The sequence below is a fragment of the Brachycentrus maculatus genome, unplaced genomic scaffold (assembly GCF_059751285.1).
Source record: "Brachycentrus maculatus isolate JH-2025_06_01 unplaced genomic scaffold, ASM5975128v1 h1tg000233l, whole genome shotgun sequence".
Classification (NCBI taxonomy): Eukaryota; Metazoa; Arthropoda; class Insecta; order Trichoptera; family Brachycentridae; genus Brachycentrus; species Brachycentrus maculatus.
In genome coordinates, this window is record NW_028280984.1 from 287,621 (window position 1) to 310,612 (window position 22,992).

The 22,992-nt window shown below is 34.4% G+C and overlaps 1 protein-coding gene across 1 annotated transcript in view; it reads right to left on the reverse strand.

Moving 5' to 3' along the window:
• Nucleotides 1–3,182: 3,182 nt before the first annotated feature.
• c12.2 (von Willebrand factor A domain-containing protein c12.2) overlaps nucleotides 3,183–22,992 on the reverse strand; it is a 46,985-nt gene continuing 27,175 nt past the window's right edge. Inside the window, exons 6-20 of the mRNA XM_088264556.1 lie at nucleotides 21,659–21,826; nucleotides 15,695–16,040; nucleotides 14,965–15,211; nucleotides 14,093–14,233; nucleotides 13,871–14,006; nucleotides 12,624–13,527; nucleotides 11,958–12,163; nucleotides 10,667–10,854; nucleotides 9,559–9,718; nucleotides 8,646–8,801; nucleotides 8,380–8,488; nucleotides 7,340–7,460; nucleotides 6,989–7,169; nucleotides 5,570–5,835; nucleotides 3,183–3,658 (exon numbers count right to left, since the gene is read on the reverse strand). Coding sequence (XP_088120682.1) covers nucleotides 3,541–3,658; nucleotides 5,570–5,835; nucleotides 6,989–7,169; nucleotides 7,340–7,460; nucleotides 8,380–8,488; nucleotides 8,646–8,801; nucleotides 9,559–9,718; nucleotides 10,667–10,854; nucleotides 11,958–12,163; nucleotides 12,624–13,527; nucleotides 13,871–14,006; nucleotides 14,093–14,233; nucleotides 14,965–15,211; nucleotides 15,695–16,040; nucleotides 21,659–21,826 — 3,447 coding nt within the window. The 3' untranslated portion in view covers nucleotides 3,183–3,540. The remainder of the gene's footprint in view (nucleotides 3,659–5,569; nucleotides 5,836–6,988; nucleotides 7,170–7,339; nucleotides 7,461–8,379; nucleotides 8,489–8,645; nucleotides 8,802–9,558; nucleotides 9,719–10,666; nucleotides 10,855–11,957; nucleotides 12,164–12,623; nucleotides 13,528–13,870; nucleotides 14,007–14,092; nucleotides 14,234–14,964; nucleotides 15,212–15,694; nucleotides 16,041–21,658; nucleotides 21,827–22,992) is intronic.

Below are 22,992 nucleotides of genomic sequence, written 5' to 3' on the forward strand. Positions count from 1 at the left end.
GTATGTTTTAAGAAAACAAAACAAACAAAAAAAAGTAGGTTTACAAGGAATAGAATGGACATGGCAATTGATTGTATGAAGTTTTTCATAATTAAATATCTGTAGTACTAATCGAATTTTGAGTAGTATGTACAGAAATGATTCTTTCACAGATCATATATTATTTGTGTGTATGGGTGATTTAGCACATTTACATATCATACAGTATGTTCAAAATCACCCTAATATTACAAAAAATGTAAATAATTTAATATTTTATAATTTGAACTTGGATACTTCTACACTAACGTAACAATATTACGAATAGAATGCTATTTATTGAATTGCACTAATATGATCCTTGGTTAATTAATATTGAAAAATGAAACACCCAGTGTATTAAAAATAGCAAAATAAAATTAGTAAATAATTTTTTTTTTAAAGTATGTAAATCTAAATGTATTAAATGGTAAGATCAGTTTAAATCATAATTAAATGTAAAAAAATTATGTTAGTCTAAAATTGTAAGATTTTTTAAAGTGTTTATATTTGCAGAGTTGTCAGCCGGATAAAGGTATTTATTGTCATATTAGGTCTAGATGTTTAGTAATTGTATTTAATAAGTATCTTAATACTTTTCTTTTACTTTATATTAAAGTATATACACACATATATACAACTATATTAATTGATTTGGAGAGTAAAAATATTTTAATTAAACCAATAAATAATCCAAAAAAAACCCTTTTCAATTCCTATATTCACATTGAAGACAATAAACTGTATTTTTGGAACCAATAACCTCCTTTTAGATTTAAGTTTTGTATGAATATTTCTTTATGGAACTGCATTTAATATAATACGACTAACTACTATATAGCTTTTTATATCATTTGACCAGTGACCGGGTTTCATCATTACCGACATCATCAGGCTAGTCTTTACTAGACGTTTGGCTAGACAAAATTATTTATATACACAAGGCAGAGATTCAAAATCATGATTTCTATGTAACTTGTCTAAGGACATATATTTTAACTGAATTTATGTAGTGTGTAATAATCATTATTTATAAAATATGATTTTGAATTTAAAGTAAATTTTTACTATAGAAATGTATTTTTGCAACTGAATTTAAATAATGTACAAACATTGGAACTGCTGGTTGACAGCTCCTACCGCACGGTACTCGTCCGGGGAAATCCGGTATTATCAGAAATGTAAAACTCCCGTCAGTTACTTCTTATCAACTGGACATTGAGGCATCTATTGCTTCTTTTCTAATATGTATGTATGACCTGGTCATTGATATTTCTTTATAAAGACAGTTTTTCAATCTGTTCATTTCCAGGATTTCTAATCTATCTAGGTTACCTTTCCTTGTTGTATCTTTTATAGGTGATGGTAGTAATAAAATCAGCAAATTAGCTAAAAATTATGAATGCTCAACAGCCTTTTACAATCATTAAAATTTGGGAAGAGTATTAATTAATAACAATGATATAAAGCTGCACTTTTTCTAACCGCTTAGTTGACTCAGATCACAATTTCGACAAAAATATTGAAGCTAAATTCTTACACGTAAAATATAGTAATGATTTAGAAGACACAGTGCCGCAGTGCACGTGGATTTGATTACTTGCCAAGAATGTCGAAATACCAATTGTCAAATGATAAGAAAATCAATACAATTCAATTGAGCTGGCTGTAAATATATGCATCGTTTAGAAATCTACATCTAATCAGTTCATGAGATAATTTTATACCGGTAGGTGTTCCATTTTTGAGCCTTAAACCAGATAAATACATGTATAAACTTTCGGGATCATAGCAGAGGACTAGATATTTGAAATAGAGTATTCAACAAAATGGTGAGATGAATAATTAACAAAATATGTAAATAAATATTTCTTTATTCTTTCAATAATTTTTATATACATAATACATATATACAACAAATAAAAAATATTTGAAAAAATTGTTTTTTTATTTAATTTCCTTAGTGCACTTTGTAAAAAAACTTTAATAATAAATTTTATTATTATTGATTCTAATTATAATTGTATTGCATCAATAAAATTGTCTTTTAATAATAAAACAATAAATAATCTAATTTTTAGAAGTTGTACAGACATCAGCATATATTTTATAGTACATATCGACATGTACACATAGTGTATATATTACTATATATGTTTAAATTGTATACATATAGCAAAACCTCAATAATTCCAAATTGCAGGGATCTAAGTTAGAAGAAAAAAACTAACGCGTAAATGATGTTACCAAACTAATAAACACAGTGTATGAAATAGGAAATTTTGATCAATTTAAAAAATCTTAATATTTTTTCAATGATTTAACACGTTTCCTGCCTTAAAAAAAATGCGAGATTTTTTTCATGTTTTCAGTATTAATATGTGTCTTTATTACCAATTAAATTAATATTTTGTAATTCTTTTGTGGTATATTTGCCCATTTATATCTATCACACGGATCCATGTATCCAACTCTCGCCAGCAGTGACCGCAATAGACTGACGCGTTTGTATTTTGATGTGCGCGATCACGGATCCATGTAGTGGGAACCATGTGCTAGACGCATGATACACGGATCTGTGTAGAAGGCATGCAAAGTGTTAATGACTAAGTTAATGATTTATTGCTATGTTCCCTTAATTTAATTTTAAATTTATGGCAAAACATTTTTTTACATCAAAAGTTTTGTTGTAAAAATCCTTGGACATACAATAATTCCAAAATCTGCCAAAAATCTAATTTTATTGTTGAAATTAATGAGCTTTTAATGGAGTACATACATATTTGAACTGCAAATTTTAATGTTACAAAACAAGAGTAAAACAATTTTAATTTAAAATTAGGTCCCTGCATTATTGTGCTGATCATATTTTTATTATTAAATAATAATGTTTTCTTATAGTTTGTTATTTTATAAAACGTATTTTTATGTACAAATGAAATAAAAGTAAATGAATTCAATTACATAAAACTTATGAAATAATTTGCCCGTATATTTGAGGAAAAGTTACACAATAGCTGAAATTTCCAAAATCTTGCTCTTTGGAATGGTAATTCGTAGATATATACATATACATTTATGTGTATATTTAAATTTGAATTAAATGGTAAAACAGGATTTGTTCCTTTCCTCACATCACACAACCATAAAATTCTAAATTATTATTTTATTTTATATTTGTACATATATGACATAGTACCTCAAGAAATTGGCATATTAAAGGTTTCTAATTTTCGTTCCCGATAATGTATAGGGTACTAAATTAATTTTTTACTGTTTAATTTTAATCGTAAATTACTCAAAGGCAAGATAATCAGTCTTACCGTTCAAATGCTGGTTACATTTTTAGCTATTGTTTTGAAAATGTACTATTGTAATGGTGATCATATCCTTAATCAAAGTCAACTCGGAACTAGAACTTGGTATAGATGCCAAGGCAGACATATTTTATCCTCTACCTGAAATAAGTTTAAAGTAAAAGTAATACAAACGGATAATATATGTAAGGTAGGAATTTAAGAATTATGATTCTTGAGGTACAGAAGTTACTGAAGCAGCAAAAATTTGTTGTAGAATCTGCGGCAGTGTTGATACCTCCATACACATGAATGCCCGTCCTGCAGGCAAGCTCGTTAACAACCTGCAAATATAATAATTATAAATATCATTGTGAATAAATAGACGAATATACAGTGTGATATACATCTCTTTTAACTAATTTCTCTGAAGAAATTTTAACCTTTTCCACTCTGGCCATTTTTTCTCGGAACTGATCAGCTACTTTGATCAAAAAAATGTGACGTTTTTCTACCATTAAAATAAATATTTTGGTTCCCTAATTTTGGAACACTCTGGCAATTTTTATGACCATTCGTTTTTATAACTGAAGTTGAAAGTGTAACTTTCATTGTTTTCCATGGCGGATAACTTTAAAATATTTATTATAAACACATCAAATGCAATTTCTTTTATTTTAGCTACTAACACTAATATCACAAAATCTTGAAATATAATAGCTCCGCAAAACAAAAAAATATGGTCACAAAATGTGGGAGTATCCTTGGAGAACCGTCATAAATGAAGGATAACGACTGACTGTCCCAAAAAATATTAGCGTATGACAAATATTCTATCACTCAAAATGATAATCTATTTTTCCTAGATTATATATAGATATCATTATATATAGATATTACATAGATTATATATAAATATCACATAGGTAATGCAGAATTTTACAGAAGAAATGTTGGTTAATTCAATATGTTGCGATGATTAGCCGCATTTATCTCAAATATTTTTTGGTAGAATATACTTGGGTGATAGAGAAATCAATGATTAAACTTATACCTGCGCCGGGCCAGACATTGTGGCCCACAGAGCTGCCTACTAGAATCATACGGGATAGAATATCTGACCTACAGAGTGGTAAGAGTTAAAAAATAAATTGATAATATTGTTAGTCTATGGAATAATGAATAAGGAATGCAGATGAAAAGAATCATGCCCTTTACATAATTACATTTATGAAACAGTAGGGTTTAATATTTAATATTCATCGCTGCTTCTGTTTTTACTTACATCGGTAAATATATTGCTTTCATATTGATGAACAAAGTCTATACCGACAACAATTGATGGGCGTTGGAATTGTTGCTCCATACATTTGCCTCAATGAATTATGTTAAAAGGGCAGTAACCCATTCAAATTGAATCTTAAGAGATGCACCCCAAATTGAGAGTCAAAATATAGGAAATAATAACATACGTATTATAATTTAAAAAAATTGTAGATACTGTATGAGAGATGTTCGAATGGTGATTGATATAAGGAAAGAATGCAAGGCTGAGATAATCAGTATCCATAAAATTAAGAAAGGTGTGTTGAGATAGTTTGGGCATGTGAATCGAATGAGTGATGAAAGGATAGTAAAACAAATTTATGAGGCGAATTTGGTTGGTAATAGATTCGGAGGAACACCGAGGAAAACTTTGCCAAGTATTTCAAATGCTTGAAAGTGGTCAGGTGAGGAGTCAGAATAATCGGCGTGTATCTATGAGAAGATGTATGAATGTGGAAGAGGCAAAGATTGTGCACAAAAACAGATTGGTGTAGGATTTATTATCTCTGCCTATCCCTGCGGTTACTTAGTTAATTAGTTACTTTTATAATTGAGTGAATATTCATTCAATATCACCCTGGACTGGTACCTGAAGCGGAGGGCTGATCACCTTTCCTTCATATGTTAATGACCAAGATAACACGGCATTTATATAATGCAGTGCCCTATGCACCATTGGGTACAGATGAGGATTTAAAAAAATATATAATATAGTTCAATTCCATTCAATTCAATTTATTTTATTTATAGATAATATACACATTACAAAATTAAATTGTATACATTAACAAAAATAGAAAATAAGCAAGAATACTATTGCTAAAGGTGTAGAAGAATCCAACTTCAGAAAACTCCTTCAGACACATGGAACAGATCAATATCCAGTGAGATATTGTTTAACATAGTTTTAGTAAGGACAAAGTACTTACTGGTCTGCTTGGTCTCCCAGGCTGCCGATGAACACTACGTGCGCCCGCACCTCGGGCCGGCAGGTGAGAGCGTCGGCCAGCCGGGAAGGGGGCACTCCGTAGCGGGACAGGTTGGCATCCGACAGGGCCACCAGGATGCCCTCGTCCCAGGCAGAGTGCGCCCCCTTCAGTTCCTTGGAGATTCCCTTCACAGCGTGCTGCACCGCCTGGACCGTAGTGTCACCCGACCAGCAGAACTGGGAGTGAGCGTGCATCGTGCGGATTATCTGAAAGTCACAAAATCACAGTCCATGGTTATTCTATTGATTTTTATCATATTCTTCTTAAATTAGATTTATATTATATTATATTCTATCATATTCTTCTTAAATTAGATTCATATTCTTCTAAAAGTCACAAAATCACAGTCCATGGTTTTTCTATTGATTTTTATCATATTCTTCTTAAATTAGATTTATATTATATTATACTCTATCATATTCTTCTTAAATTAGATTCATATTCTTCTAAAAGTCACAAAATCACAGTCCATGGTTATTCTATTGATTTTTATCATATTCTTCTTAAATTAGATTCATATTCTTCTAAAAGTCACAAAATCACAGTCCATGGTTATTCTATTGATTTTTAACATATTCTTCTTAAAATAGATTTATATTTTATTATACTTTTATCATATTCTTCTTAAATTAGATTCATATTCTTCTAAAAGTCACAAAATTACAGTCCATGGTTTTTCTATTGATTTTTATCATATTCTTCTTTAAAAAAAATTAAGCCACTTGAGATCTACCCAAGCTCTTGCCTAGCGGATAAAATATTTAGAATGTTAAGTAGTGAGTGTTTTAGTCAATCAATCATTCAAAGAAGTGGTTAGCTTCGAAACCGGTACACATTATATTTAAGTTATAATAAACTATGATGATAATTTTAAAACCTAGTTATATTTTCATTATAAAATTTTCAATTTTAATTCAATCCTTCCCGGTAGAAGATTGACAAATAATGATCTGATTTTTAAAAACATAACAGCCAAAGGTATAAGAAACAGCTCATTTAAAATTGAATGAAATATATTTATTACAACTCTATTAACACATTGTTGGCGGGCAGTTTTTCCATCAACCCAGACCCTTATTTGTATGCTAATTAGGGTCGTTTACTTATTACATGTAACCGCAAACCCAATTCTGATCTGTACAATGTTTTTTGGCATTTCTTACGCCACCAAAAGTAAACAAATAAAACGCTTATAAGCGTCTCCCGCTCTGTACCAACAATATGCAAAAGACATTTTTAAGCGTTTCCCGCAAACAATGTATTAATTACAGCCAAATAATTACAGAGACTCTGGAAAATTTGTTTAGAGTCGGAATTCTATTGAGAAAAATGGTTCGTACTGTTTGCAGATGATTTTACCTGCAGTCTTTCTTTTTCATTTTGTGGAGGCCTATCCAATGAGATGAACTGCAAGTCGTGTGTCTCTCCCGAATGGCCCCAGATATCGTATTTCAGCCGAGATTCAAATCCGCGTAAAGCTTCCATCACTAGTACGACAGCTTCCAAAGACCGATCCAATCGCCCATCAAATGAGTTAAATCTGAAGAATGATGAGTAAACAATAAAAAAAAATGTTTTTTTTTTTTAACAGAATATAAAACTCGACCGATTTAAATTATAGTATTGATGTGGTTTAGATTTTAAAAATTGGAACATGGAAGTCTCTTTTTGTGTTCCAATTTTCACAGTTCAACATACTATTTTACATACCTATACATGCTTCCCGAAACATCTACAAGTAAGCGTAATAATTTAGGTTTTTCTTGATTAGATCCAGGAAGAGGGGCGCGATCCATTCTGCGCCGATATATAGCTTCTTCTCCAGTTAAACCTAGAATAATATTACAACTTGTAGATAAACTCAATTCATATTTATATAAAAAAAAAATATATAAAACCCTTATCCGCACCCCAATGGTGCATAGGGCACTGCGTCATATAAACGCAGTGTTATCTTGATCGTTTTACACATGAAGGAAAGGTGATCAGCCCTCCGCTTCAGGTACCAGTCCAGGGTAATATTGAATAAATATGACAGTGAAAAAATCACTAATATTTATTTTACCCCCCTTGGGAATCGAACCCGGGACCTCCAGAACGGTAGCCGAGCGTGCTGACCATTACACTACGGAGGCGGACAAAATTCATATTTACTTATTTTCAAATACAAAAAATATTTCACTTTGTGGTAATATCTATCCATTTTTAATTCAAGTCTTACTTGGTAAATACCACTATCACTTAAAATCTATTGTGACACGTGTTTTGATACATTCCGCATCATTTTCAAACACCATATTGAAAACGATGCGGAATGCATTAAAACACTACGCATTTTTATCGATTGTTGCGCGGTATGATCGATAATCCTGAAATTATCCAGAACATTGGTCTGCATGTTCCCGATAGTTACCTAAGACAGCGTCGACATAGATTGTTTCACATTCCTATACACAGGACCAACCTACTGATGGTTATGCCTGTAGGAAGAGCTACCGCTATGTTGAACAATATCACATTGGATATTGATCTGTTCCATGTGTCCGAAGGTGTTTTCCGAAGCGGGATTCTTCTACACCTTTAAGTCTTCTTGCTTACTTTTAATATATACGCCTTGAATATTGTTTGTTATGTATATATTATTTTTTTGTTGAATAAATTGAATTGAATCGAATTGAATGCGTCACAATAAATTTTAAGAAACAGTGGTATTTACCAAGTAAAACTAAAATTAATAACAAAATATGTACCTTCAACAATTTTAGTGTCGTCTAAATCTCCCGATGTTTGATGCCTCTCCCAATGTCTCTCTGTAGCACGTGCTTGCAGCGAACTGAGGACACCTCGCAAGGAACCAACCTATATTATACATTTTAAAAAATAGAGAATCAAATAACTATGTGACAAGTTTTAAGAAACAATACTAATATTTTTTAACAAAACAGGATACATAAATACAATATAATAATATAGTGTGTTAATTATAAGTTGTAGATTCGTAATTTTGTAAGATTACCTGAGTTCGAACCGCACCAAGGAACTGTTCATACAGATTGGCATCATACTCGCTCATTTTTATTTCCCGTAATCGTTCTTCAAAAGTCCTCCGATTCATTTCACGAGCTGCTTTCTTTATGTGTTCTGGGATATCATCTTTTTCTGCTTCAGACAGCTAAAATAACACAATTTTATATACAACATTTTCAGTGTGTCCAAATACTTGTTCACAAAATCTGGATTATCTCCAATTACAGGAGTTATTTTCATATTTATTTTTTGACATCTCATCAAAGATGAAGAAGAATATGGAAGTCTGGGCATTTACGGGGCTGACGACCGTCATAGGCTGGTTTAAGTGATCACTTTACACACGTGTAACATTCACCAATTCTACCCATTATTGACAACCACACTACTAAATTCTTAGAAGTTCTATATATTTGAACCAATTTAGAAACCTTGTTCTTGAATCACTAGAACTTCACTAGAGACATCTATTGGTGAGATTAAAAAAAATATTAAAAAAATAAATAAACAAAATAAAAATAATATCACAATTTTATAGTTCATAATTTCACTGTTCTGAAACCTATAGGTGGGGACTGACCGGAGTCATTTTGTCGTAACATAACACGTTACGATGCGAGCATTCGTATAGAGTCAGTACAGCGTCCGAGTGCTCCATCCGAAGCCGGATGCTCGCCGCGAACGACATTACGTTACAACGAAATACTCCGGTCAGTCTCCACCTCATACTAATTTCGTATTTTTATATCGCTGTCTTCAATTTAGCGGTACATTTGAAGCTTGTCTTGTTTGGCACAAAACATTGTCAAAATTTATAAAAAACATTGAAAACATTGATAAAAAAAATGTTAACAAATAGGTCGGTGTATAAATATTGAAAAATAATAAGCAATTGTATTGACCTGGTGGACAGGATGTCCGCCGTCGAGGCGGTATGGGCCCCCCTTGCCTCCCAGGCCCGCCGTGTCTCTCCCCCCGGTGCCTCCGGCCCAAGTGTTCCCCCCCACGTGAGGCTCCCCTTTGGGGTCCACCTTTCCGTGCTTGGGGCCGGATACATCCAACCTGCGGGACAAACCACCTGCTTGAGCCGATACATATTAACACATTTCAGACGGTGTTTTTAATTGGGATTTAATAATTGTGTACATATATCGCTCACTCCTTTCAAGAACATCATAAATCAAAAAACATGTTTTTTTTAGTAGAACGTTTTTAAAGTTTAACAATATCATACCATGTATAAAAAATAAATATCAAGCCATTTATTGAACTTTTTACTGTGCAACAGATTTTTTTAGGTAAAACCTGAAGGTTTTTTCTCCATTTGAAAAATATTTAGTATATTAAAAAAAATACTTAAATAATACCTTTTCTTCAAAATGCAAAAACAACACTTTCTGCCCTGTAGCGGGTAAATATTAAGTTGCCGCTTTTGCTGGGATATAGTACATTTTCTGGGCATTCTGAAAACACTTGTTCACTGAAAACACAGTTCTTGAAAGGAGTGAGCGATATATACTTTGGACCTTACTGAGTTCTAACTTCACAGATTAAGTCAACAATATACAAATAGTTTTTTATAGATTTGGTGTTTAATTTTTAAAACTCCATTTTAAATCATATATTTAATGTTAAATCATACACTTATTTTTTGAGTCTACTAAGTTGTATTTTATTGTTAAAAAAACACATTAAAATCTATTTTGTGACAATTTTTACGCCTAGTTATGGCACATTTTCAAACGAATTTTTTGTTTAATAGACTCAAAAAATCAGTGTTTGATTTTTAACATTTAATTCATAAAATAAAAATAACTCCTTATTCATTTCATCTTTTTTTTTTTAATATACAACCTTCGGTTCTTCAAAGAATTTTTTTTTGCCGAAGCGCCCATAGTTAAAAATGACTATTTTTTAAATGAACATTATTTATAATCTCCAATACTCAAACATTGCTATATTTATTTTTAATTTAAGTCCGAGCTAAACTGCGTAATAATTCTCATTTACCCGCTTTTCCTATTGATGGTCATCTGAAGTTTCTTCTTGGCCAAGGGATCCCTGGCCTGCATCACTCCCGCTGCGGGAAGTCCACTTTCCTTCAGGACCCTGACTAGAGTTTCTCCGACGTCTGCACTGTATTTGTCAAAGTCAAACACGTTGCTGATTGCACTAGCCAGGTCTTCATCAGGGTATTTCTAAAATTAATTTAATATTACATTATCAAGTTTGTGTATTTAACCAATATATATGAATACCTTGAAGTAAAATAATATATATCTGTATTTAAATATATCTGATTATAATACAACTTTATTTACGGATTTTTTTAGAAAATTTACAATATATCGTGGGTATACTGGCAAAAAACCGTTAACTCGAAAATATTAAATTTTAACTTCATAATGCATATTATAAAGTTTTCAACGATCTATAAACTGGCAAAATACACAAAGTAGTTTGAAATGTCATGTTTAACTAACTAATTAACCATCACGCCGCTTCACCGCAGGGGTAGGCAAAGAGAATCGAACGCCACACCACTCATTCTTTGCAAACATTCTTCGCCTCTTCTACATTCATGCATCTCGTACATACCCGACAATTATTACGACTTCTGACCCGGCCGCTTACAAGTATTTGACATACCTGATTGTGCCAGGTTTTCCTCAGTCTTCCTCTGCTTCTTTTTCCAACTACATTCGCCTCATAAATTTTTTAAGCTGTTCTTTCCTCACTCATACGTTCCACATGTCCAAACCATCTCAACACACCTTTCTTAATTTTATCGATAATACTTATCTCAGCCTTGGATTCTTTCCTTATTTCATCATTCGAACATCTATCAAACATCGTTTTGCCACACATTCGTCTGAGGGATCGCATTTCGACTGCATTCAGTCTGCTTTCATCCTTCTTTTGCCAACTCCATGCTTCGCTTCCATACATAAGGGTTGGAACCAGAACTCCGTTGTGTACTGCCAGTTTAGCTTTCGCTGATAGATTTTTATTTGCTAAAACTGATTTCAATGCACCATTCACTCTGTTCCCAGCATTCACCCTCCTTTCTATGTCTTTATCAATCTTTCCATCCCTAGAAAACATACTACCCAAATGTTTTAAAAGTAAATTCAACTTTAAGTTTAATAGCGGGTATTTTATACAGGCAAAAAACCTTAAAGAACATGGATTATTCAAACAGTTAACGTTTTTTGCCAGTATACCCATAATATGTAGGTTCGAATTACTGGAAAAGTATCCTACTTGGCTTTTAAAAATAATATACACTTTTTTAACTTACCTGTAAATGTTTCACAATATTAACAACCTCCCTCGTGGAATAGGGATAGGTGACTAAACCTTGGTCAGCCATAGCTCTCAGTGAAGCGAATGCCCTGACTAACTTCTCGGCTGTCTCATGAGGTACATCGGGCCCGTACTGACGTAAGAGAGATAACTCAGACTCAATAGAAGGATTATCAATGGCGTGGCATGAAAATAAATCACCTGAAAAATAAATAATCACATTTAAAATTATTAATTAAAATAAAGAAGCATTTACAATTTCTTACATATCAAAAAAAATATTCTTACAAAGATTCAGCTTCTAATCCTTATCTGCACCCAATGGTGCATAGGGCACTGGATCACATTGACACAGTGTTATCTTGATCTCTACTTATATGAAGGCAAAGTGATCACTCCTGCACCTCAGGGACCAGTCCAGGGTAATATTAAATAAATATAAGAGTGTAAAATCACTAATATTTATTTTTACCCTCCCCTGGGATTAGAACCCGGGACCTCCAGCACGGTAGTTAAACACGCTACCCATTACACCACGGAGGCGGACAAATATATGGATTCAGATATAAAGCAATGTAAACAAGGATAAACCCTTTTTGTTTCGAGTTTTCTTACTGCCTTACCCTAAATACAGTAGGTAAAGTGATTAATTCACACTCACCTAAAGCCGCAAAGAAGTCATTTCCCAAAAATGGAAAACCTGGTCTGTTTGCCAATACAATCATTCTGAAATCTTCATGCGTCGGGATCAAAACATTATCTTCGTACGACGATGTTTCGACCAAATGTTTCGGTACTATTCTTCTTCCATCGCTGAGAATCATTTCACCATTTTCTACGAGCGTCTTCAGGATGCAAGTCACGTGAGTCGGCGCCTTGTCAGCCTCGTCCACTACTAGCACGTGACCAAACTTGACGGCATTTACGAGCGGAGAATCTTCATAGACCACTTTTCCATCTTTCACGGTAGGTTGCACGGTCAGAGACTGAACTGTCGTGTCTCTGTGGAGTTGTATGTATTCTCTGGGTCTATTGAGAAGTTGGAGGAGTCGGTCGGCTATCTTGTTCTTCCCGACTCCCTGGTTTCCCACCAGCAATAAATGATTTCCCAAAATAAAGTCTTGCAACAACCATTCCAACAGCTCGATATGCTGAGGCACATCGTAAAATAAAATATCAGGTACTTTAGTAATCGCTTCAGTTTTATAAACTGGAAAACTCGTTGTGCCGATAGTCAAGATTCCATTTTCTACAGCACATTTTTGTACACTTTGAGAAGTCTTACTGAAAAAACTTTTTCTCTCTTCGACAGGCACAATGTTAAGGGACTTGCAAACTTCGTCCAATGCGTTTCTAGCTAAATTGGGAAGAAATTTAGTGAGGAAAGTTCTTTGGACGGTGTCATAAGGTGTAGCGGCGGGGTATTTGGCCATGCGGTTAGCGATGCGCAAAAGTTGTCTGGTCGATAAAGATGCCGAAAGATTATTCAATGTGGTGTCCGCCGAGGTCCTCAACACGTGTGCCAAATCGATGATAGACTTCAGAGGCTTAGAGACATCTCCATACTGTGGAAACAAAGAAAAATTACAAAAATAAACTTCTTCTGGCCTCTAGCCACACTCAGATGGTACGTAAAGCACTACATTGAATCCATGACATGATGAACTCAATCATGATCAGTGAAGATATTCCAGATTCATACATATAGGAGTAGAATGTGTTTGATGGGATGTTAATTAGTAAGTAGAAAAATGAGAGTAACAAAAATAACTAGGGTACTCAGGGTTGCTTGCCCATACTGGTACTAACTCGCGTAAGTTGCACAGTTTATATGTATGATTACTCTTAATGAATTTAATATAAGGTATATAAAATTAAAATTTCTTAGAAAATGGAAATGCAAATTACCAAAGATTTGATTAAAAATGTTTCTTCCTCTTTAGTAAAGTTCCTCATATGATGGAAGGTAAATATGCTCAGAAGTTCTGGAGTGAGCCATCCGGGACCTTGATTTGCTGCGGGGGGTTCTGCTAGAGCTATTATTCTAAAATAAATTACAAATACTATTTATTATATTTCATTATAAAAGCGAAGTTAGGTCATATTTTCCTATCCATCTTGCAAGATTACCTGAATGCCGGATGTATCCGGAACACTCCGCTCTGTTTCAACTGCTCTTCAGTGCGACCAGATTTAATGAGATCATCATATCTGTCATGGCGAAGGAGTCGCGTTCCATCATACAATTGGACTTCCCGATCATGCACTAATCTGAAATATCAAGGAAAATATACATCTCTGGTTTCCGTATACATTCTTTAACACTTCTAAGCCACACCTTCTTCCTCCACAGTCTTCCTCCTTCAACAATCCTTCTTACCTCAATATTTTCCGTTTTGAGCACTTAAGGCGGAGACTGACCGAAGCATTTTGTTGTAACGTAACACGTTACGATGCGAGCATTCAGGCAGTCAGTACACCGAGCCGAGCACTCCATCCATAGTTTCGGATGCTTGGTGATGCTCGCCGCGAGCAATTTTACGACGTTTTGTTACGACGAAATGCTCCGGTCAGACTCCATCTTTAGAGCAGGTGATGTCGTTCATATTTGTAACCATTAATGTTCCGATTGCATCAACAACTCGAGACAAGATCTGAATTTTTTGATTGCTTAATCTGAACAAAGTCTATTCGGATTAAACAATCGATGTCACTGAAAATTCGTATATACTATCTTACTTGTGTTGTAATCTTTTAAAATTAAAATAAACATAATAAAAATAAATAAAAAAGAAGGTGTTAATACAGCAGAACATTTGGTGGAGACTGACCGGAGCATTTCGTCGTAACGTAACACGTTACGATGCGAGCATTCAGGCAGTTAGTACACCGAGCCGAGCGCTCCATCCATAGTTTCGGATGCTCGCTGATGCTCGCCGCGAGCGATGTTACGACGTTATGTTACGACGAAATGCTCCAGTCAGTCTCCACCTTTAGTCTACCTGTGCAGCACGGCGCCGGTGGAGGGATGCAGGCGGTGCAGGCCGTCCAGCAGCAGCAGGCGGCCGGCCGCGGCGGCGCGCGCGAGCGGCGCGGGGCGCCAGGCCGTGTCGCCCGAGGCGCGCGTGTCCCGCCGCTGCAGCAGCTCGCGCGCCGGCGCGTCCCGGTGCAGAGCCACGCTCTCCGCGCGGTAGCCGAGCCGCGCGGCCAGCGCCGCCGCCACGCGGCTCTTGCCGCACCCCTTGGGGCCTGCGTAGCGACACGACATCATGTACATGGTTACGGATTACTGTAATGTGCCGCTGCAACAGCTCGCGCGCCGGCATCATCGTGCAATTTTCCAATATACCCATATAATCTTAATACAATATTTTATGTCATTGTGTATGAATAAAAAATAAATTACGAAATGTCAAACACATATGAATGTAAAATTTGCGAGTGCAAACTTTGCTTTAGTCTCCTCGATGACTCACATTTATACTTGATCGTCTTGAAGCGAGTATAAACATGAGCCGCGCGTGAAATGCTACACACAATGAAAACAGTACGTACTAGTATCTACAAAAAAATAGATATTCTTTCATGTTTTAAATATGGTTTTAGCGTTTTGAGAATTGCTCGTTTGTCAGCATCTACTGATTGTTCATAATCTGTTGAACGCAGTGAAGGTGCTAATGAATCAAAAATATATTTAAAAAAAGAGATATCCGAATGTATCATCATTATTACCTATGATGCACACATCGGACACAGAGTGCGAATGCACCAGCTCGGCCAGCACCCTGCTCTGGTAGTCGTTCTCCACGAAGACCTCTTGTGGGTGGTGCCTGACGGGCCCGCAGGGCACCTCCATCTCGCTCGGCCTCCCGCCGGTGGTGAAGCCCACCCGGGCCACGGACTCTGCGGAGAGCGTGACGTCATTCAAGTGCAGCTGACATGTCTCGGACTCCCTCGGACTCACGCCGAACGTCTCCAGGATGGGCAGCATGTTCTTGATGACGTCCTTGCTAAGGAAGGCGGTGTATGGGTAGAGCATGAACAAGACGGTGTGCAGCGGGAGATGAGGATTGTTCTCCTGAAAAAACATAAGAAAAATTATTTCTTTTCACATTTGAAGTGCTGCATCGTAAGGGTGTTATCTTCTGATCTGTATCAGATCTGGGCATGTGGTGGGACAGCTTTCAATTTTCACATTTGACATCTCAACATTTATTTATTTCAATATATTTCATACATAAGATGTAACATATTTAAATAAATTAATAAATAAACCATGAATATGGAAATTTTGATATGTTCTACTGGACATTCTCAGCACTGAGATCGCGTACATAGTGAGTCGATATTTATATTGTCGTGTGTCCCAATTTTAACATAATTTGTCTTGCATTTGAGTTTTGATCTTTCCCATTTCCCCTTTTCCTTCCTCCCGCCCTCTTCCAGATATGTATATTTCATGACATATCGCTCACTCCTTTCAAGAACGTCATAAATCGAAAATCGTCAATTTTCAGTTGTGCATGTTTTCGGAATGCTCAGAAAATGTACTATATCCCGGCAAAAGAGACATATTTTTAACTTAATATTTACCCGCTACAGGGCAAAAATGTTGTTTTTGCATTTTGAAGAAAAGGTATTGTTTAATTATTTTTTTTTAAATATATTGAATATTTTTCAAATGGAGAAAAAACCTTCAGGTTTTACCTTAAAAGATCTGTTGCACAGTAAAAAGTTCAATAAGTGGCTTAATATTTATTTTTAATACATTGTGCTATATTTTTAAACTTTAAAAACGCTCTCCTGAAAAATCATGTTTTTTTGATTTATGACGTTCTTGAAAGGAGTGAGCGATATGTGAAATTTTGTCAATGGAATGTTACAAATACCTGTTTTTTTGTTACTCATTATTGTAAATGTATTTATGTAACTGTTCTGTAAAATTTCCAAATAAATAAAATAAAGTAAGTCACATATATAACATTCGCGATGAGTAATTTCCATTACTCATTTTGGGACCAAAATGAGTAATGGAAATTACTCATCGCGAATGTTAATTAATGTATAATTACTCAATGCGAAATTTCCATTACTCATTTTGGTCCCAAAATGAGTAATGGAAATTACTCATCGCGAATGTTATATATGTGACTTACTTTATTTTATTTATTTGGAAATTTTACAGAACAGTTACATAAATACATTTACAATAATGAGTAACAAAAAAACAGGTATTTGTAACATTCCATTGACAAAATTTCACATATTGGGATTAACCCTTTGGACGCGTAAATCGACTAAAGTCACCGAATTGTTTTCTCCTTCGGACGCGTAAATTGACTATAGTCCATGGCTACTAAAGTAAAAAAATTAAAAGGAATTTTAAGGAATACTTTATTTTTCATGGAAAATTTGCATTTTTCAAATCAACTTTTATTTTTTCACTAACACGATAAAAGGGTTAACAAGACTGAAAAATAAATAAGAAAACGGGAAAAATGTAAAGCAATAAAAGTTATAGTAAATAGGTATATAAAAAAAACATAAGGTAAGAAGAAAAAAGGGGAAAATATAACTAATCACTAACACAAATACCTTTCCATAAAGATTTTTTTAGTTCATTAATTTAAATGTGCCCTCACTAAGTTCAAAACCATATATTTATTTCGAAGAAAATCTTATTTTTTCAATACAAAAACGGTGTTTTAAGAAGAAGAAAAAAACAAGTACGTTAAATGTTACCTAGATTTAAAGAAAATTAAGTTGCGGGCTATCAATTATCCCGCCTTAATAATGTACAATATTTTCAAATGCGAAAAATTAATAAAGGACTCATTAGTTCCGAAACGCTTCCTTGACGTGATCCCTAAATGTTACTGAAAAACGAACGATGTCAAGTCACACAAACCGAGAAATACAATCCCGATAATTTATATGATCTCCCACATAACTTGCAAAGCGTGGAAACTTTCAAATGTACCTACCCATACAACATTTTTTTAACGAGCGAGAAATATCTACGAGGACGGCGATCACGATCGCTCAATAAACGTGATTCATTTCCAGATTCGCTTCCTTAAAATATAGTTCAGACAATAAATAATCTGCCACAAGTTTCTTTGTTTCTTTGTATTTTTTTCGACAAAAAATCACGGAACGACATGATTTATATACTCGTGCAAATATATTTCGGGCTCAACTTTCAATGGACTCGTACAACATCGCGGTAAAATTACTGCTTTTCTCCATTTTCTCTCTCATATTACCTACTACCTCATTTTTTTTCATAACAGTTATATCCTTCATCCTGGACTCCTAAATAACATCATCTGTATACCATCAAATCGAGAGTCTGCGTAATCTGAATATATCGATTGGTTTGCTGGTAGTTCTGATGGATGGATTCAACAAAATAAATAATAAATAAAATGTGCATAATACGACGTAAAAAAAAAAATATGTGAGTAAAATGATCATATATGAAAGCCAGTACAAAAGCTTCTTATCTTTCTTATAGCTCTCATTCGCACTTAATAGTGTATAAGGCACTGCATCGTTTCGAAGGAGTGATTTTTTTTTTCTAGATGAGAGTTGAATTTCTTATTTACCTTACTTATTATGTGCTCGTACAAGGTTTATAGATCATTGAGTGGATTTTTGTTTCTTGTAGCTAAAAACATATTTTATTTTAATATGCGTTGGGAACAAGAAGGATAAACTAGTATGGGCCAATCAAGAACTACTCGGCATTTGCTCATTGCTGGGAGAAAACCACGTAAAGCTTCTCAGGAGAAGCCGGACTGTTGACTGTCGTCAGCAGACCTTCCATTCCACTAGTAGAGGGTTCGGCATTTTGTGTCCTAGCTTCGTTTATGATACCAATGTCCTTCACTGTTTTTATCATATACATCGAAGGAGTAATTTCCTGTTATTAAATCTTGATATTTAATAACAGGAAATTAAGATGATAAATATTAGAGTGAAAAATCACTATAACACCCGGGAATGGAAACCAAATGTGCTAACCGCTGTGCTGTCATACAAGCGAACAATCTTATGTTGTAGATATATCGCGACATGCGATGGCATCACGACGCCACCGCGTCACCTATTTACGACTGAAAAAACGTACTAAACTACGAGTACCGTGATCAGAGACAATAAAATCATTATCCAACATTTTGGCCTACGTTTCGTAACACTCCTAAAATAAAATGAGGCGTCCCCGGTAAATCGTAAGCATTCTATTGCGGCAATACCTCCAGGCATTCTTAGAGGGGTGGAATGTAGAAAGAGCCCTTCAAACCATTCTGCTTCGAGAGTACACACATAACATAAAGGAGATTAGATCATAAAGCTTTTATTTTCTATTTCATGTCACAAATATTTCGTGTCAATATTAATTAACCAACATGGTCGAAATCAATGTCACCCTTAATTAAAAATGTATTCTATTATTTTTTTATATTTATTTGTCAAATTCGTAGGGTAAAACTTAATGCGAAAATCAAGCTAAAATTCAAAAATATATTAAGCTAAGGAAAGGAAAACTGGGCTCGTAGATATTAATCGGTGATGTTTTTTTTTTGAGACACGATGTAGATAGGTATGAAAAAAACGAAGAAAATATGAAAAATAATATCTACATAAAATGTCGAAATATTATGCTAATATCGCCGTATAATTTAAAGCATATTTCGAAAAATGTTTAAATTTAAAAAACCCTTAGGTTGTGGCTACAATATTTAGGCAATCATGGATTCTGTTCCAAGATCGATACAGTTGTTATAACAATTTTGTGTTCACAAATATCAGAAAAGACCGCATTTATTTCAAAGGTTTGCCGACGTATTTAAACTAAAATATAATGTATTTCAAAATAATATAAGACTCTCGCTATCATTTATTCTTCACTTTTTCACCACTCAAAAACAATATTTTTAAGTGGTATTACAAAAAGTGAACGATAAGGGAAAAACTAAAAATTTGTATAATTTAATGAAATATCAACAAAAAATAAGTATGTAGTAAGAATACTTATTTTAGAATATAAATGGATAATTTGTTTATGGAGACCCTATCGATGAGGCCTGCTTGTAAAATACCACTGTATACCAGCACATCCTCGTGTCTGGTATTGAAGCTCTTTGCTTCCGTTCAGACCTATACAATACCAATATCCTGTATATTATGCATATTAGCCTCGATCCAAAAGTAATTTTAGATAAATACACCTTTTTTTGCAGCGATATGGATTCCCGTAACAATTCCATTAGTACCCCATCAACAGATAATTACCTGCTTTCTTTGTTTCCCCTCACGAATTCAATGTGGAAAACTGTTTCTGCACGCTTACAAATTATACTTTATAGTGTCGGATCTAGAGAATTTTTATAGGATTTATAGAATCAAGGGAGTTTTTCAATGCATCCCCTTTACTTTACAGAAAATTACAGAGCGCGCGTGCTATTGAAAATAAGGATTCGAACCGGCGTTAATTAATTAAAATGTTTCCAAACTTCAAAGTAGATGTATGAAAATGCGGCACCTTTCTGCAAGCTTGCTGTTCATATTACTTTAACCCTCAACTGCCACACATACCTTAATGAATGAATAATGCTCGAATGTACGCGAAACAATTTCTCAAGGAGCAAAATTTCTCGTGACTGTAAAAGTATATTTATCAAGTTGAATTTCATGAATTCATGGATACAAACGAACGATATACCTTCTACCACACTAAATTATTCTTAATTGACGATCGCTTTAAAAATAGACATACTTTGGGGAAAAAACTAGTCATCTTTCACGGATACTTGTTTAATATGTAAGCTGTTATTACAACCAATAAGGTGGGTGGTCAAATTAAATAATTCCAAAGAAAATGGTTATTAAAAAATAGATGGATATTAAAATATTACGATTTTTACCAACCGATTTTTTTTCTCTCATTTTTCCTAAAACACTCAGTAATCCGAACGACCCACTGCACTGCACGATTTACGTTCGGATTAGCGAGCTGGCACTGCATATGGGCGCTTGTCCACCACCCGGAATTTTACCATCCGGCAGTCCGGTTTTGAAAAATGAAAGCGACTACGACAGTTTAGCGTGATCGAATTTATATTATTTTTTGAAATCTCATCAAAGATGAAGAAGAATATGGAAGTCTGGGCATTTACGGGGCTGAGATGTCAAAAAATAATATGAAAATAACTCCTGTAATTGGAGATAATCCAGATTTTGTGAATAAGTATTTGGACACACTCAAAATGTTGTGATCGAATTTACGCGCAACGTGTTCACACACAGATCAAGAGCTTCGATCCGAAGAAAGATGGACAAAAAGCACAAGCCAATCCAAGCCAATCATTGTTTTGAAACGCTAACTGACGTGCCGGACGGTAAAATTCCGTGTAATTCCGTGTAGTGCACGAACGTCTTATGGGCACTTGTACACTACACGGAATTTTACCGACCGGCAGTCCGGTTTTTTTTTTCAAACAAAAGTTACTACGACAGTTTAGCGTGATCGAGTTCTCGCGCACCGTGATCACGCACCGATCAAGCGCACCGATCCGAAGAAAGACGGACAAAAGCACAAGCCAATCATCCGTTTTTCGTGATAACCGGACTGCCGGACAGTATAATTTCGTGTAGTGCACAAGCGCTCTATGTGGTATTTTTGCGACTCACCATTATCTTGGCGGCTCTCGGCAGCGAGTCGAGCGGGAAGTCGGGGAGGCGCGCGGCGCCCGCGGCGGCGCCCAGCTCGGCGCTCGCGAGCGCGTAGGCGGCCGACAGCAGGGCCTCCAGGCGCTCCGGAGACGCCTTGGTGCTCGTCGTCAGGAACGACAATTGCTCCTGGAACAATATCCCTAATTAAACATTCCGTATTGATACAATTTATTAATATTATAATATCTTTCAATCAAGACGTACATACATAATTTCAACATACAAAAGAAATTTGTCAAGTATATGTGTTACCGTTTAAAATTCGAATACCATTCAGATCAATATCTTCAAATAAGTAAGAAACATCACCTTCTGCCTTTGCAAAAACGTCGTCAAATTGCTGATATTATATTTCTAATTTCATTAATTGATTCGGCAGTCACTTTGTGGTAAAATCTATCCATTTTTAATTACAGTTTTACTAAGTAAATGCTAATATTTCTTAAAATCTTTTGCGACACGTGTTTCGATGCATTCCGCATCATTTTCAAACACCGGATTATTACATACTGGGAAACGCCAAAAAAACTGATTTCAAATTTGTATGCAGCTTATACTTTCCCCAGTTATTTTTATTATTTAACACTCTTTTATTTATAAGCAAGACCCGAACCTGAATTATTGTACATACTGGGAAACGCCTGCATAGCTGATTTAAAATTTTTATATATCTTATACTTTTTCAGTTATTTTTACTCGTATTCACAACATTTTGAGTGTGTCCAAAATGTATCCTAAGTGAACAAGATTTGTCAACAAGTATTTGGACACACTCAAAATGCAGTGAATATTCTGCTCTATTTAAAATTATGCTATGTATTTTTTAAGTATATTTTTTATGTATTGTGCATTACGCTATATATTTTTTAAGTATATTTTTTTATGTATTTTGCATTATGCTATGTATTTTTAAGTATATTTTTTATGTATTTTGCATTATGCTATGTATTTTTTTAAGTATATTTTTTTAAGTATATTTTTTTTATGTATTTTGCATTATGCTATGTATTTTTTAAGTATATTTTTTTATGTATTTTGCATTATGCATATGTATTTTGCAAATTTACAAAGCGTGATGAATAACAATAAATAATAGGTAGTTATTGATGAATGTCACCGTTCTCGATAATATCACAATTCGCATTCGTGTAAAAATGGCGACACATTATTATTTGTCAGTGACTATTTTTTTTAAATGAGTCGATGGCGTGCGGACGTAATTGCGCAAAGGCCAAACTAAATCAAAGGAAAAATATTTCCACGAGAGAAATGAAAACTTTGAACAAAGCAAT